Source organism: Atractosteus spatula, chromosome 18, assembly GCF_055471065.1.
Source record: "Atractosteus spatula isolate fAtrSpa1 chromosome 18, fAtrSpa1.hap1, whole genome shotgun sequence".
Lineage (NCBI taxonomy): Eukaryota > Metazoa > Chordata > Actinopteri > Semionotiformes > Lepisosteidae > Atractosteus > Atractosteus spatula.
Window position 1 is genome coordinate 5,897,200 of NC_142723.1, and position 16,308 is coordinate 5,913,507.

At 53.5% G+C, this 16,308-nt stretch overlaps 2 protein-coding genes across 4 annotated transcripts; both read left to right on the top strand.

The window, feature by feature from the left end:
- Positions 1 to 104: 104 nt before the first annotated feature.
- palb2 (partner and localizer of BRCA2) lies at positions 105 to 11,405 on the top strand. 3 transcript variants are annotated; one of them, XM_088936798.1, is made up of 13 exons: positions 105 to 463; positions 609 to 691; positions 1,603 to 1,662; positions 1,881 to 1,977; positions 2,124 to 3,587; positions 4,131 to 6,157; positions 6,992 to 7,156; positions 7,294 to 7,379; positions 7,891 to 8,052; positions 8,447 to 8,566; positions 8,948 to 9,035; positions 10,209 to 10,363; positions 10,822 to 11,405. In XM_088936798.1, the coding sequence occupies exons 2-13, from the start codon at positions 644 to 646 to the stop codon at positions 11,132 to 11,134; spliced, it is 4,785 nt and encodes a 1,594-aa protein (XP_088792924.1). In that variant the 5' UTR covers positions 105 to 463; positions 609 to 643; the 3' UTR covers positions 11,135 to 11,405. The 3 variants fall into 3 exon arrangements, with proteins under 3 accessions (XP_088792924.1, XP_088792925.1, XP_088792923.1); XM_088936799.1 differs by having other exon boundaries at positions 7,297 to 7,379; XM_088936797.1 differs by lacking the exon at positions 105 to 463 and having other exon boundaries at positions 489 to 691.
- A 738-nt stretch (positions 11,406 to 12,143) lies between these two features.
- Positions 12,144 to 15,693, top strand: LOC148818468 (acyl carrier protein, mitochondrial-like). Its single transcript, XM_088936801.1, has 5 exons — positions 12,144 to 12,357; positions 13,686 to 13,808; positions 13,943 to 14,030; positions 14,583 to 14,695; positions 15,485 to 15,693. Exons 1-4 carry the CDS (start codon positions 12,190 to 12,192, stop codon positions 14,672 to 14,674), a joined length of 471 nt encoding a protein of 156 aa, XP_088792927.1. The 5' UTR covers positions 12,144 to 12,189; the 3' UTR covers positions 14,675 to 14,695; positions 15,485 to 15,693.
- Positions 15,694 to 16,308: the final 615 nt, after the last annotated feature.

Consider the following 16,308-nt stretch of genomic DNA (forward strand, 5'->3'; position numbering starts at 1 on the left):
CACCGATTCCTCTTCCCGCAGACGCACGAAAACACCTCTTCGTCTTTTTAGGGCATCAACATGCCATGACAGTTTCAGGGTATCTTCTCTGTGGCTTAACGTCTGTCTGCCTCTGACAGGATCCAAAAAGCAAGCGCTGCAACTTGCCAGCTGTGTCCGTCAGTGATTAGTATGGCCTTGCCGGTGAAGTTGCGGGAATGTGCTCAAACATTAAAACCCGTCAAAACCTTTCACGCGGCTTGCGTGATGTCGAAAGATCATTAAAAGTCGTTTCGTTTTGCGGACTATGCATTTTTAGACAGCCGCATGTCTCGATGTCATTTTTTGACGAGACGAGCCCGGTGAGCTGAGGCAGTTGCGTTTTAACTCGTCGTCTCCTCCGTGGTCTGGTACTGGACTCTTTTAGTGTGATTTGACAAAATCAGACTTGTAATTTTGTCAGAAAAAAACGACCGCTGCGCCGGTAAGTCGTGGCACCCTGCGTTTGCGAAAGCTGTTTTGTGTGGTGAAATATTTCATCTGCTTAACGGGGACATCTAAATCGATGTATGACGTAGAGAAGGCGGACCTGTCCTCTGAGTTGTGTCCTTTGATGTGTTTCCCGTCAGTGAGGAGTCTCTGTCGCACTGTCGGCGGTCTCAGGATGGACAGAAGTCGGACCGCAGCGGTGATCTCCAGCGACAAGGAGGAGGTCTGTGTTTCATCTTTCTGGACGTTTGAACACGGTGGAACACCGTCTCTGGCACTGCACACTGTGCTTGTTCTGTCTGAAGGCACTTTATGATTTACTATTGGATGCGGCCCGTGTTGCAGAATCAGTTAACAAATGTGGAAGTAACGATGGTACAGAAGGAATAAAATGCCAGGGTTGTCAAGCTTAAGTCCTTTGTGCCTTCTGGTTAATCAAAGTTAAAAAGGTAGCAAGTGTAAGAGCTGAAAACAGGCAAAGAGGTAAAAGTAACCCTATTACTCAGTCAGTCAAGGGTTAAGCTTGGGGTCAGAGCGCAGGGTCAGCCATTTAGACGGCGCCCCTGGAGCAGTTGGGGTTAAGGGCCTTGCTCAGGGGCCAAACGGAGTAGGATTCCTCTGCTGGCAGCGGGATTTGAACCAGCAACCTTCCAGCCACAGGCGCAGATCCTTAGCCACAGAGCCACCGCACACCAATACCCTGCAGAACCAGGACAGGGAAGCCCCTGTGGTCCACTGGGGACCGGGACAACCCAGCAACTTGTCTGTCTTTCCCAGTAGCGTTGCTGGAAGAGCAGGAGGTGATTGGAGAGAAAGCCCTGGGTGGTCATTCAGCCTCTTTTGGAGTTAGTAGCTAGCTGAACCAAGGGTCTCATCCCACTGCTTCCCGAAAGACGGCAGGGTATTAGCTTCAACGGCTTGGGAAACGCGGTCCATACTCGCACATCCCGAAAAACCATCATTTTTCCTATCGGGGAATTGAACCCTGGTCTCCCGCACGAGAGGCAGGAATACGTACCACTATAGAAACAAGAAACATTAGAAACAAGTAGGGAGAATGGCATTCTGTGTATTTTTGACTCTGCAGATTTCCTTTTGTTTGTAACGTCTAATTGGACTTTGTGTGTCTTGTAGCTGAAGGAAAGACTGGCTTTGCTTAAGAAGGAGTACCTCAGGACTGTCCAGAGACTGCAGGTGAGCAGCGCCGCCGGCTGACAGCTTCACGCGCTGAAACGGACGCTGAAATAGCAGCGGTGTTTTTTGTCTCGGGGAATTTGAACTAAAGCCTCAGTGCGTGATGACCGCTACGTGTGTGTGTCACTCCTCTGACCCCTCTGACAGTGAGAGGACAGACAGCCCGTGCTTGATTAATCCTAACGGGCTTTGCTTACCGCTCTGTGATCTCCCTGCAGCGCGCGGAGCGATCCGAGGTGGTCCGGAGGCACGAGAGGAGCGGAATCGCGGAGCCTCAGGAAGAACCGGGCTCAGCCCAGCAGTCCTCTTGCTCGGGTGAGTTTCTCCCAGGATCGATATGCTGCTGGCCGGTCAGGCCCCAGATGCAAACACCAGTCAATCAAAGTAGTTCAACAAATGGAAAACCCCTTCAATCACAGTGTGGTATTTGTCCCTTTATACTTCTTGATTTCTTCTTGCAGTTGCGGGATCTCTAGGGGTGGAAGCACCCCGTTTTGCTGAAGACCCCAGAGACCTGCTGGACATCGGAGACTCTGCTGACCAGCCTGGGGGCACAGATGACCGGTGTAGCCTTCTCTCACAGGAGCTCCGCTCCTCCGGCGGTGTCAGCGAGGCAGGAGGGACGTGGGTCTCCCCCTCGCCGTCCGCGAGCCCCGACCAGCGGCCCTGCGGCCCGATGTGTCAGGAGACGGCCACGGCCCCCAGCGGGGGGCCCCGGCGCCTGCCCGCGCACCGCCTGCGCTTGCGAAGGAGCCGGCTGAGCCGAGAGGACGGGGCGGGGCCCGGCCGCGGGATCTCGGGAACGGAGAGCCGGGAGATTGACCCCAAGCCTGCTGGCTCAGAGGAGGGAGAGCGCCCCAGTTCCCCGGTGTTCCAGTCCAGCACTGGAACAAGACAAACCGGAGGGGAGCCGCTCTCCGGGCAATCCTGCGAAGGAGTAGGATCCCGGGATCAGTGCTGGGGGAGAGGGGACAGGGAGGCTGGTGGACTGCAAAGCAATCTGAGGGAGAATGGGTCTTTGCTCGGCGATCCGGGAGAGCCTCCCAGCAACAGTGCGCGTGGCGCGGTTCCTCTGCAGAGCCCTGAAGACCCCAGCCAGGGTGTGGACACTCAGACGCTAATCGAGCAGACAGGGCAAAATCAGTGCACCTCGCAGCCTGACTGTACTCCAGCCCTGGGTCCCTGCGAGACAAAAGCAACAGAGTCAGGGTTGCTAAATGGGATCTCGAGGTTGGAGAAGGAGGGTCCTAAGCAGGGAAAAACCACTTCCGCGGACTGCCTCCCTCCTCCTTCCCAGGATTCTGCAGAAGCTGGAGCCCTGGGCTCGTGCACGCTCATCGAGGGGCTGCTCTTCCCCGTGGAGTACTACGTCCGGACCACCCGGCGCATGGCCTCCTCGCAGAGCAGGGTGGACCTGGAGGCCGTGATCGAGAGCCAGCTGAGCTGGGGCAGGAGGAGGAGGAGGAGCAGTGTGCGCGGCCGAGGCGGGGCGAGGAAGGAGGCTAGCCCAGGGCAGGACAGCCAGGGCTCTTCCCCTGCCCCCCCGTCTGGACCGCGCGCAGGCACGGGTCCGACCAGCTCTGGCCACTTGGCGTCAGAGCCGGGGGGTAGCCAGGGGGCGCTGTCCTCGCCTGCAACCCCAGGGGCTGTGGCCACCAAGCCTGAGATGGCCAGAGTCATGAGGCCGGCCAGAGGGAAGGGACGAGGAAGAGGGCCACGCCAAAAATCAGAACTGGAATCACTCCCTCACTGGGGTTCTGAAAACCCCCCAGCTTCTGGGAGCAAGGGATCGCCTGGAGATTCCCATTCTGGGAAAACCAAAATGGAGTTATATCCCATCTTCCAGGGCAAGTGTAAGCCAGCCAACAGCCAGGAGCAAGAGCACAGTGGTTTGCAGAGTATTGCAGTGGACCAGCAAAAAGGAGGTAACGGAGTTATATTTCAGTCATACCTAGTCCCCAGCTTTCGGGATGGGATTGTTCTCTTTGACTTTGCTAGGGTGGAGTTTGAAGTGAAGTAGGAAAATCTTTACACAAAGAGTTGTGGAGGTCTAGAACTCACTGCCGTTGTTTAACGCACTGGGATCCTATACCCAGGATACTGGAACTGACGCCACTTTCGGATGGGTTTCCTCTTTTTCAGAGCACGCTAATTAACGTCCTTATCGTCTTAGAAATGAGCGAGCAGTGCTAGAAAACTACATTGGCCTACATGCCCAGTGCTTGTGAAGATATAGACTGTACAAATCTGGCATCTAAAGTTGTCCCGTGGCTTAAAAAGAAAGAAAACTTTGAATCAATGAATTATCCATAGTTTTGTGACCTGCAGGGTTTTGTATTAGGCATTACTCTATGTCCAAGGTCTATATTAATTAGTTTTCAAAACTGCTAGCAATATGAGAATCCCCAGTAAATTGCTTGCTGACACTGTTAACAGCTAAGACTGGTCTCTGCGTTTCTCCTTTGCAGACGTGGGGTGCTCTCCTCTACCCAGAGGGCCGTGCAGGGCCCTCCGCCCGCTGTCCCGTCCCTCGCAGGGCAGCCCGTGGCTGCCTGGTCTCGGCGACAGCGTGCTCCGCCTGCGCTCCCTGCTCTCCCAGTTCGACGTCAAGGACTTCCACCTTCCCGACGAGGAGTTTGGGCGCCTCAAGTTGAAGAAGCTGACGATGTCGGTCGCTGCCCGCCCCGCGCCCGTCGCGTCCTGTGCTTCCCCCTACTACACCCGCCGCCTGGCTGCTGAAAGTCGCCGCCTCCCCCTGGACCCACCAGCAGATCTGAGGGGTCCCTGTACCCCCGGGAACTCCGACCCGGTGGAATCCCGGGCGCAGACTCCCGCGGTCCCTGCGGGGGGGCCGGGCGACCTCATGGGACCGAGGGTGGCCCCAGCCGTGGAGTCGGTGGGCAGAGGTCCGACTGGGGCTCCTGCTCTGGCCTCAGCACTGGGCGTGGGGGCTGCTGTTGACGGGGGCAGTGGGGCCTGTGGCCGAGCAGGGGACGGGGCAGAGCCCACGGCCAGAGCTGCTCGCTCAGTCCTGCGGAGCGCGGGTGTTGCACAGGGGCGCGCTCCATGCTCTGCCGAGGACACGGCCCTCGGCTCCGGAGGAATTCCATCATCGCTCCGGGCGGCAGCACCAGGGGAAGGAGACGGAGCAGGCAGCTCAGCAGCCGGGGGAGGGGTTGGGTCAGAATCCCCAGGGAAGCCTGGGGTTCCGATGTCTGTACCGTGTGGCAGGACTCGCGAGGCACCGTCTCCCGCCGTGACGCGTGACGTCCTTGCAGAAGCCAGAGCTACGTCGAAATCGGAATGGGCTGGCAGGAATAGTGGCGAAATCGGCACGCAAGAGGAGAGTGCTTTGAGCGAGTCAGAGAGCTGGGCAGCTGAGAAAGTTCCTTCACTTCCTTCGGGCTGTTCTGGTTGTGAAGGTTCCTTTGAGCCCGGAGACCAGGCTCGCGGCGTGATGGAGGTCTCTGGGCCGACTGTGCCAGCTCATTCTCCACACATCCTGAATCTTACCCCGGTCCTCACCTTGCACAGTCAGAGGGGAGATGCCTCCTCCTACAGCCTCCTGGACACAGCCTTCCCCTCGCTTGGGCACACCCCTGCCCTCCCCGTGGCTCTGCGGTCTTCTCCCTCCCCCTGTTCCCAGCCTGCGCTCTCCTCACCGGGATCGCTGCCTCCGCCGGGCACGTGCCACCCCCCTGGATCGCAGGGCGTGGGGGCGGCTGTGAAAGAGCGGGCTGCCGAGGGGCACTGGCCCACCGATGCCGTGCCACACTCGCCGTCTCGCTCCGAGACGCCAAGCGCCCGCTGTGTTGACCCTGCCCTGGCTCCCCCTGCTGAGCCCACGGTCACATCACCCCTCCCCTTGGAGCCGCCTTGTGCACAACTGGTTCTTCCCTGCCCCGCGGAGATCCCCAGCGCCGACACCGGGCGTCTCTCACAGGGGGTTGGGGACGGAGGAGACGGGGTTGACGTCGTTCCCAGGCCCCAGCCTGCGCGGATCTCCGGATCTTCTCCGTCCTCGTTCCTCCCGAGCTGTGGGTCCACGCTAGCACTGCCCAGTAGGAAAGAGCGCCCTGCCAGCGGAGAGCCGGAACACTTTCTCCACCCCCCGTGCGACCCCCCTGCAGCCCCCGGCCACCAGCAGCGCTCCCCCTCTCGGAGTCCCGGCATACACCGCCACTCGCGGCCCACCCGCCCCGCGGAGAGCCCCTCGCCGGCCTCCCTGGACGCTCGGCTCCCACAGCCGCCGGCCCCTCAGGGAGAGGAGTCTCCCCAGCTCAGCCTGGACGGCTACTTGAACGACTCCCTGTGGGGCAGTCCCTCGGGGTCCCCGCTGCCGGTCCTGAGTCACAGCTCAGCGGGGACCCCGCCAGAGCCTCGTCTCGGGGCGGAGCCGGTCACAGAACGGCCGCGGGGCGCGGGGGGCGCCACAGCCTGCCCCAGGAGCCCCCAGACGTCTCCCGCCGGCCTGCGGCTCAAGCACACTCTGAAGGTACCGACTCCGTGGCTCAGTGTGAGCAAATTAGTCTGCCCGTGAAATATTCGGTCTCTTCCTCACGTCTTACACATGGCAAGAGAATGTGTTTCTGCATTCAAAAGGCACTATAGGCCAGATCCTACCGCCAACGATCAAATTTGAGATTTTTCTGAAACTGGCTAACCAGAGAAGTCTAAATTGTTTTGTAACTAAAGGGGAACTGCGGTCCCCAGTTTTTCAAACCCGGTTATTAAATCTCGGCGCCAAAATAAATTAGTTGACGGTACAATTTGGCCCAAAATGGTGAACTTTGTGAAAGTACTGTCAGTCGCCACGTTGTCGAGAGTTCGGGAGAATTGGGATGTGAAGCGGCCCTTCCCGCTCACTAGTCACCGTACTGACGAGCGGACAAGTACAGGTTGTGCAGCAGACATTTCACCGCATAAACTTTCGCACGTGATCTGCGTGCGTAGTTAACAAGTAGTATTTGTCTGCGAAACCGTCTCAAAGTCGAGAGCAATATTTCTATCGGATTAAGTATACGCAAACCTGCTTGTGTACAGTGTCACAGGGCCACAACATGTCACCAGACGTTTTGCTGCCTTGTTCTGAATCGCCGAACATGGCGAAGAGCACACCTGGACATTTGGTTTATTTGCGATGTAAAGTTTACAAGTTGCTGGGTAGGTTTGACCTTCATCACGGTTTGAAATGCCCCCTTCGATGGCGATTCTTCCTAACCCCGAGATCTAAAAAAAGCGGTGCGGTTCAGGCTGCCGAGGATGGTGTCGGACCGAGCTGGCAACGCCGTGTGAAACACGGAGGGTGAGCCTGTGCTTCTGTGTGCAGGAGCCGGCGGGCCCGTGTCTGGTGGACGTGTGCGGCGTGGGCTGCCGCGGCGCGGACGGCGGCCCGCGGGAGTGCGTGGCGACGGCGGGGCGGCGAGCCGTGACCCTGTGGGGCCCGAGCGGCCCCCGGAGCTGGGGCCTGCTCCACACCTGGACCTTCGCCGAGGTACCCCCCCTCCTTTCACTTTCCCACCCGGTTCCCCCCGCCGGGCGCCGAGACTGGTCCTGCCCCTTCTTCCGCTTCTGCCACGCCTCGACCGTCTCCCCGAAACACTCTGCTCACCCCTGCTCTGTGTGCCTCAGCAGCCGGTGGCCGGACTGCTGCCCCTGCCTGCCGCGCCAGGACTGCTGCTCGTCACTCTGGGACAGCCGGAGGGCACTGGAGCCAGGTACGGCGAGACGGGTAGAGGAGGCTAAAGGTTTTTTATCTGTTGATTTAAAGAGGGGATTTTTAGGAGGCCATGGTTGGTTAAAGCCCAGAGGGAAATTTGTCCAGAACACTGGGGTTACACCCCTACTCTTTTCGAGAGACGCCCTGAGATTTTTAATGATCACAGAGTCAGGACCTCGGTTTTACATCTCGAAGAGCGGCGCCTGTTTACAGTATAGTGTCCCCGTCACTATACTGGGGCATTAGGACTCACACAGACCGTAGGGTGAGCGCCCCCTACTGGCCCTTCTTATACCTCTACCAGCAGCAACTTTAGCTTTCCCAGGAGGTCTCCCATCCAGGTACTGACCAGGCTCACAGCTGCTGAGCTTCAGTGGGCTGCCACTGGTGAGTTGCAGGGTGATATCGCTGCTCGTCAAGTTGTAGCTGTTCCTTTCCGAAATTTCAGTGCAAAATGTACAGGTTTTCCGTTGTCAGACAGTGTGTGACTTGGCTGTGCGTGTCTGCAGGGTGCTGAGCTGTGACAGTGTGGACGGGCCCTTCTCCCAGTTTCCGCTGACCGCTGGGCAGGTCCAAGCTGTGCTGGGACTGTCTGGGCGCAGAGTGGCCTGCTCTGTGGACACTGCATCCAGGCAGACTGTGGATCTGTTCAGTCTTTCAGAGCAAGGCAGGTACGATAACACGGACACTCATCCAGGTTTTTTTTTGGCATTCTTGACGAAATGTGTTGACTTTGGTTGTTTGCTTCTTATTTAAACTGAAATGTAAGATCTGGCAAATGACACATTTAAGGTCTGTTCATATCAGTGTCAGTATCCATACAGTATGTCCACGTGTATACTTGTATAGATATAAATTTTAGTATAGTTTAGATCTTTTTAGTATCAGAATCTTTACTGGACTCAGTATTTGTATTTGTTAGTATTGCTGTTATTGTACTGTAGCACAGTATGTATTGTATATGCACATATATTATATGTAGGTACTGTAGTACTGTTCTTGTCGGGTGCTTTGCTGTTGAAATCAGTGCAGCAGTCGGTGTCAGTATTGGGATCTGTCTTGCAGGCCGGTCAGGACGCTCTCCCTGGACTCTGCGGGACAGTCTGTCCAGGCGCTGGCTGCGGTAGAGGGGCAGACGGACGCTCTGATTGGCTCCACGGCCGCCGCAGGCAGCATCGCTCTGTGGTGAGAAGCAGGGCCTCAGCAGTGACGGTCGCAGTGGTGCGTGCTACAGGCTGGGCAGCGAACAGGGCGTGGGCCAGAGGCCGGCCAGTAACAAGCTTGTAGGGACCTGGACCACAGGCTCCTCCCAGGCAGGGAGAGAGCTGGCTGCCTGTCACATGTTGGTGTCTGTATTTAAACACCTTCAGGCTTGTATTAAAATTGAATGGTAAAAAAAAAAATTAAATCCTTGTTAAGTAAAGGAGAATTTTCATTCATAGGTGGCTTTTAATGGTATTTTTAAGACTAGAAGCTACTAGCTACCATCGAAGTACATGGTCCACAGTCTGGCCAGGTCTTGATTTTATGTGATTTGTTTTTTAACATATTTCTCTTTCCTTTCAGGAACATGAGGACGGGACAGCTGTTGCGGAGGATGTCTCTGGGGTTGTACGATCCCGGGACGGTGTGCCTCCAAGGATACTCCCACAATGTAAGGCTTTCTGCGCTGCTGGTCTGCCGTTGGACACTCTGTAAAAGTTAGGAGATTTAGAACAGCCAAAACATTTTTTGCACAGAGGGACCAGGGGGGATCCACACTGGGAAAAGCCATTGGACAGGGATCTGACTTTCACTGAGCAGCACAAAAAGACCATGGCACGGTAACAAGGAGGTGTGTTTACACAAAGGGTGGTAGAGGTATGGAACGAGCTTCAAAGCCATGTTGTTTAAACTGATTTTTGGGAGCATGGCTGGACGGGATCGCTTTCTCAATAAGCTACTACCAGTCAAATGGTTGCAGTGAGTCACAAGTCTCCTCTTTTTTGTAGAGTCCTTATGTTACTCTGCACTTACTGTACACCTCTGCCCTCGGGGGAGTTTCTCTTTTTTCCACCCAGAATAGTAGAGAACCGAAGGCAGCAGTATGAAGGATTTTTAGTCATGCTATGAATTGTGAACTCAACAGATCAGTCGATCACCAGTTGGTGATCCTGTCCTCATCAAGCAGGCATGTCTCCTTTTGATTTAGAGACAGCTGTGTGAAATAAGATGAACGCCCTGGTATAGCTGGGAAGAGGCCCAGCTGGAATGTTATTTTAATAATAATAATAATTGCTTACGCTTATATAGCGCTTTTCTGGACACTCCACTCAAAGCGCTTACAGGTAATCCCCACTCCCCACACACCAGCTCTCAGTGGGGAGGAAAACAGAGTGATGGAGCCAGTTCATAGATGGGGATTTTTAGGAGACCATGATTGGGAAGGGCCAATGGGAAATTTGGCCAGGACGCCGGGGTTACACCCCTACTCTTTTCGAGAAACGCCCTGGGATTTTTAATGACCACACAGAGTCAGGACTTCGGTTTTATGTCTCATCCAAAGGAGGTCGCCTTTTTTACAGTATAGTGTCCCCATCACTATACTGGGGCATTAGGACCTACATGGACTGCAGGGTGAGCGCCCCCTGCTGGCCCCACTAACACCTCTTCCAGCTGCAACCTTTTCCCAGGAGGTCTCCCATCGAGGTACTGGCCAGCTCCCACCTGCTGAGCTCCAGTGGGTTGCCAGTGGCGAGTGGCAGGGTGATGTGGCTGCTGGCTTATTTTGGGTGCTTTTCTCTGTGGAGTGCCTGTGAACAGAAGCGTCTGCCCCTCTGTGTCTCAGGGCCTGCTGTTTGTGCTGCTGCGGCACGCCTGGGCCGGCTCCCCCGACCCGGAAGAGCAGGAGCAGGAGCCGTTCTCTCTGGTCGCCACCAATCCCGTCACGGCCAGAACCAGCCCGGTCCACAGCCTCGCTCGGCCGGCGCAGTGCGCGGGGCGGTAGGTCACTGCAGCGGGCTTCGATCGTACATCACAGAGGCGTGATTACCGGAACACGATTCTTTTTGTTTGTCTGCTCATTCGGTTTTGAAATTGCTTGCAGTGATTATCCATTTTCTAACTCCTTTATCCAGTATAGGGTCACAGGGGTCTGTCGCGGCAAGCAGCTGGCGCTGGGCGGGGTACACCCCGGACGGGACGCCAGTCCCTCACGGGGCAGACACACAGACGCAAACACGCACACACTCACACCAGGGCCAGGTTTCCCAGGAGCCAATTCACCTCCCGGCCTGCCGTTGCACTGCGGGTGGAAACCCACACAAATGCAGTGAGAACATGCAAACTCCACGCAGACAGCACCCCCGGGGCTGCCAGTAATTCTGTACACGTGAATGTTTTTGGCACTGTGGGCTGCCTGAAGCGGGATTGGGGTTGAGTTTGTCTCTTTCTCCTCGCAGGTTGGTGGGGGGGGACGTGTGTGGGACCTCAGTGGCCGCCGTGTTCCACTTGGGGGCGCTGGTGCTGTGGGAGCTCCAGGACGCCGAGGGCGGCGCCAGCCTGCTCCCAGGGCTGGCGGGGGGTGGCTGGCAGGTGGCTCGCTGGGGGGGACCCCACTCCCTGCTGGCAGGACACCTCAATGGGGATGTCTCCCTGTACCAATACACCCCTCTGGGCAGCCCTGAGCCTGCTGAACAGCACCCTAATATACAGAGCCCTGACGTCACTGAGCCCTCGGGACAGGAACGCACTCCAGCGACTTCACAGACTTGACAGGTGTCACGTTTTAGAAAGAAAGCCAGGGTCGAGGGAGAAAAAACAAAAAGGGCTGGATTTTAAACACTTTAGCAGAGAAATCTCTGCAGGTTCTGGGCGGGTCTAGTTTACACTCTTAGCTCATTTTAACATGGACACAAAAGTTTTGAGACTCGACTGCCGTTTCGAAATGATTTCCCAAATGTGATTGTGAAAAAAAAAAAGACGCGTTCTCTGTCAGTTTTAAGAAACAAAAAAGGTTATTAAAAAGTTTTCTTATTGTTTAAAATGGTTTCCCATTGGTCTTCTTCTACCTGTATGTAAGAAAAAATGTTTGCCCTCAGCTCTGTGCGATATTTATGGTTTGTTCTGCTGTAGAATTGAGGGAGGTCGATTTCTAATAAACTGAAAATAACCAGTCTAAACTCAACATTAAACCCTAAATATTGTTCCTACATATTGTTATGCCTTCTTTAAAATATAGGCCTTGTACAGAACTAATTGAATAGCATGCATTAACATTGCACAGAGACTTCATGCCATTATTCGTGGCTGATATGGAGAAATAACTTATAAAAGAGAAATACATTATATTTTTGGGGTGTCATAAAAGACTGCTATACCATTATAATTCTTTCTGCAGGTGCAGCATATAAAGCCAGCAGAACCCTAAAGGATAATTTGCTCATTCATTTCTTTTAGAAAGAAAGTGGGCAACTTTTCAAAAACTCTCTTAAGAACAATGGGGACCGAGTAAACTTATCAGTTCACCAAAAAAAATGTTAGTGGTTTAACTTAAATCGTAATTATAAACTCAAGAGAAAGTTGTAGGTGTGCAAATTAAAAAGAAGCACAAAGTAAAAGACCAAGTACTACGAACAAAGACATAGCGGGGGTAATGAATTAGCCGCAGAGATGTCCGCCATGTTGGCTCTTATGGGATTCAGTGTTGATCCAAAATGGAGTCAGTTGTGCGCATGTGCCTTTAACGGCGATCTCGTTCCCGTCGCCTTCTCAAGCAGGCAAGTGGCTCCGGTCGCTTTGCATTGTGGGATCGATCTTGGTTGTCAGTTATGGCGTCCCGTGTCCTCGGCCGGTGTGTCCGCTCGCTCTCCCAGTCCTCTGTGAGGCTGTGCTTGGGAAGCACTGCTGTCAGAGCCGCCGCTGCACCGCTCCCCAGCCAGCGACCCTTCTCCCTTCTCTCCTGCAGCCGGAAAACACGGCAGGTCTACCAGACAGAGGTAATGCCGCCCGGGTAACATTGATCGGCCTAGCAGTACTGGATTGTGCAGTGACCTAGACCGTGTCTCTCACCAGTGCATCTGCAGCGCTGCTCTGTTCTGTCTGCGTGAGAAGGAAAGGCGAATGTTCGCCCGGGGTGCTTAGGTGTTCGGTCATTTGCATGCATTATTAGCAGCAATAAAGATGCTTTATGAATTACACGCTAGCCCATGATATTTTTGGCTCGGTGTTTTGTAAGACTTGCAGTGCCGTCTTAACATATAAAGTTGCGTGAGCTGGAAACTGCATCATTAAGTGAAGGAAGATTGCGGTTTCCTTATTTGCGAAATGTATTTACTCTTTCTTTCAGTTTGGTTGTGGTTGGTTGTGGTTGCCCTTTATTTTTCGCCGCACGCTGTTATAGACATCAGTTTTTAGGCGCCGGCCCAGACAGTGTAAAATCTGTAAGGTAAAAGTGATATTTGGGTGCGTACGGCTGGAATATACTTCTCAGGCTCGCTGACCTTCAGAATTAGGGTTGGGACGCCTGGATAGCGGCAGTGTGACTGGCGGAGCTGTGTGTCGACATGGTTCAGGGCATTCCTTTGAAAGCCCAGCTCTTGCAGAAATGACATCGTTTCTCTAGCTCCAGCCCGTCCTCCTCCTCGAGTCAAATGGACCTGTCCACGTTTTCATCATCGTTAGTCCTGAGACACTGCTGTACCGCCCAGGACTGAAATCGCAAAGAAGCCTGAACAACCAAGACATACAGCCTGAGTTTTCCACAGTAAATATGAATTGGAAGCTCGGGATATTTGACCGTCCCTGCGGTTCGGCTTGTGTCTGCTGTTCGGAGGCGGTCAGAGAACCAGAAGGAGCTGGGGGGGGCTTCGGCACTGCTCCCTGAGGCTGATCCAGTGAGGTTTTACAAGAGCGTTAAATCTCTGATGAAGCTAGTCCTGGTAAAATGTGTCATGGATCAGTTGAAGGACTTTGGCTGTTCAATTTGATGCAAAGGAACAGGTAAAGGTTTGTTCCATGCTGACAAGAGACAGTGTTTCGGCTGTGGAGCCTTCTTCGGGTGAGAGAGACCTGAAACATTGAGTCTCTTCTCTTTTCCATTCAGCATGGAATAAATATTACCTACGCACGCTGACGCAGTGCTGCTGCCATGCTTGTTCAGTTTGGGGACTAGCAGGGAGCCTGATGACTCTTGGGAACCGAAGCTGAGGATGTTCAGCTCTTGCTCTCTCTCTCTGCCCTGTTTGGTGTACTTAATCTGCGTCTCCCGTGCCCCCAGTCTGTGCTCTGATTCTGACGGCATGCCTCTTCCTGCCTCTCTCTCCAGATCTCCGGCTCCGTGGTCCAGCTGTGCCGACGTTATGGGGACCAGCCACCCCTCACACTGGGAAACATCGAGGACCGCGTCCTGTATGTCCTGAAACTGTACGACAAGGTCAACCCAGAGCAAGTAAGTCTGCGCTTTCCTGCTCCCCAGTGCTGCCGGGGGGGGGAGTTTCTGGGGTTTTAAAGTGAGCTCTTGCTCGGATTTGCCTGCTAGTCTCGTTTGTTATTTATTTATTTTTTTATTTCTGATTTTTCTAGCTGACTGTAACTTCCCACTTCATAAAGGACTTGGGGTTGGACAGCCTGGACCAGGTGGAGATCATAATGGCCATGGAGGATGAGTTTGGTGAGTGTAGTTGCCGTGCAGTCCTTCTACCTGTTTATAAATCAGGCAGTGCCTTTGTTACAAAGCCAGAGTAGGCCATGTCTCTGCCAGCGCGCCTGTTATTACTCTAATAGGGCAACCACTAACTCCAGTATATAAAATATAAAGTCAGAACAATCGGTGTGCAATGTTACCTGAAGACTGTGAACTTCTATCTGAATTCTGCTGGTGGCTCATCTTTCCATAATGAGATTTGTAGTTGAGACTTGTACCCTGCTGTCTTGTTGGTTTAACTGGTCAGAGGTGAGGTTTCCATGTGTAAAGCAAGTGGGTTTTCTCTACAGTGGTGGAAAAGGTCAGCTCTTGCCCATTTCCCAGCAGCATGTAGTAAAGCATATTGTGTACTGCACATCTTGGATTGTAGAAGTAGTGCTTGTATATAGATGGGCCCTTTCAGGTGTGTTTTTGCATGGTGGGGAGGGGAGAATGCACTGTGGATCAGGCATGGCTCGTTTTCTCTCGATCCGCCCTCGTTAATGGACGTGCTGTTGTCTGGGGGGGGGTGGTTTGCAGGATTTGAGATCCCAGACGTGGATGCGGAGAAGCTGATGACCCCCGAAGATATTGTAATGTACATCTCAGACAAGAAGGACGTGTACGAGTGACAGCGCTTGCCCCCAGAGCAGGTCAGTTTCCAGCGCCCTTCCAGGGTAACAGCCCTTGTTGCTAGAGCTCACACAGATGGGAGCTTCACTGCGAACGGGTGCCTGCGTGATGGGGTGTCTCCAGCCCTGGCTGTGAAGAACCCCAGTTCCACAGGCTCACTAGGTTTGTCTTAAATTTCCAGTTTTGAAAGAGCTGCAACTATTTCACTGTGATCCCCAAACTCCGGTGCCTTTCTAAATTAGGTTTAGAGATCATCTGAGACTAGAACCTGAATACTCCTCCACCCTCAAGGATCAGATGCCTGTAATTGAACGGATTAATTGTTAAATAGTTTATTTGATCAGTAACTCGCTGCTGCTCCCAGTATGTCGAAACAGTTGACCTATAGGACAGGGGATTGAGCTTTCTGGGACTTGGGTTAGATCACTGTATTGGCCATATACAATTTCTTGTATTAGGAATTTGTCTTTTCACATACCCCAGCTTGCTCTCCATGAGACACACAGACAGGGAGAGAAGCTTGGGGTCAGAGCGCAGGGTCAGCCATTTAGACGGCGCCCCTGGAGCAGCTGGGGTTAAGGGCCTTGCTCAGGGGCCCAACGGAGTAGGATTCCTCTGCCGGCCACTCACAGATCTTAGCCACAGAGCCACCGCACTACTTAGACCCCTGTACTAATGCTGCTCTGTATGTTCAGGTTAGGTATTTGTCACCCTACAGCCAGCATTCAGTCCCATTGTCTCTAGCTGCTGTAAGAGGTATCTGAGCACATGGCAGGACTCTGCAGTGACAGCTGCTCTTCTTTTTGCAGGGAAACCCTGCCCCCGCTGCCCTGTGACCTGAGAGGACCTGTCTCAGGTGGAGATATTTTCCAGTTAAAAAACATTGTTTTTCAGAAGCTGTTTGTGCTGTTCATGGCTTTGCAGTGTCAGATGCCGCGTATGCTGTCCACACTGTATTTAAAAAAAAAAACCTACAACTTGTCAAGAGTTTGGAAAATAAAAAAAATGTAATACTAAACCTGTTCTTTTTTGTTCTGTTAAAGCAGAGGGCTTGGTCTTTGGTGCCACCTGGTGGCGGTAGGGAGAAATTCACCGACGTGTCCACTGTTTGTCAGAGTACCTCTCAATCCTGTTGGGTTCTGGATATTTTTGAAAGAATGGAGCATGCCTGTCCTCTGAAACGTTTTATTTTGGTTGTAAAACAATTTTAATTGGGCTATTTCACAGTGCAGTTTCTCAGTCTGACCATGGTGGGGGCAGGTGAGACCCACACCATGACCAAGGTATGTGCTCCGGTCCTGTATGTTGTGGCTCAGCAGACTAGTCTTTCAATGTTGCTGATAAGTTGTAAAATGATGAACAGCCACCCGTCTCATTCTGTTGCAGAACTGTTTCAGAAAGTGCTGGATTTGGTATAGTGATTAATAAATGATGTAATTTTGCGTGGTTGTGCACCAATAGAATATGTGTCTGAGACTGTTCTTTCTCCTGCTACTGTGTGAAAGCCACAGTGAAGGTGTCCTCTGTGCTTCAGCAGTGTGCAAGTGGACTGTACCAAAGAGAGGCAAGCTCGGGGGGGGGGGGGGGAATCTGTGTTGCCAGGTATCCCCCTGCCTTGCTCTATTACAAGGGC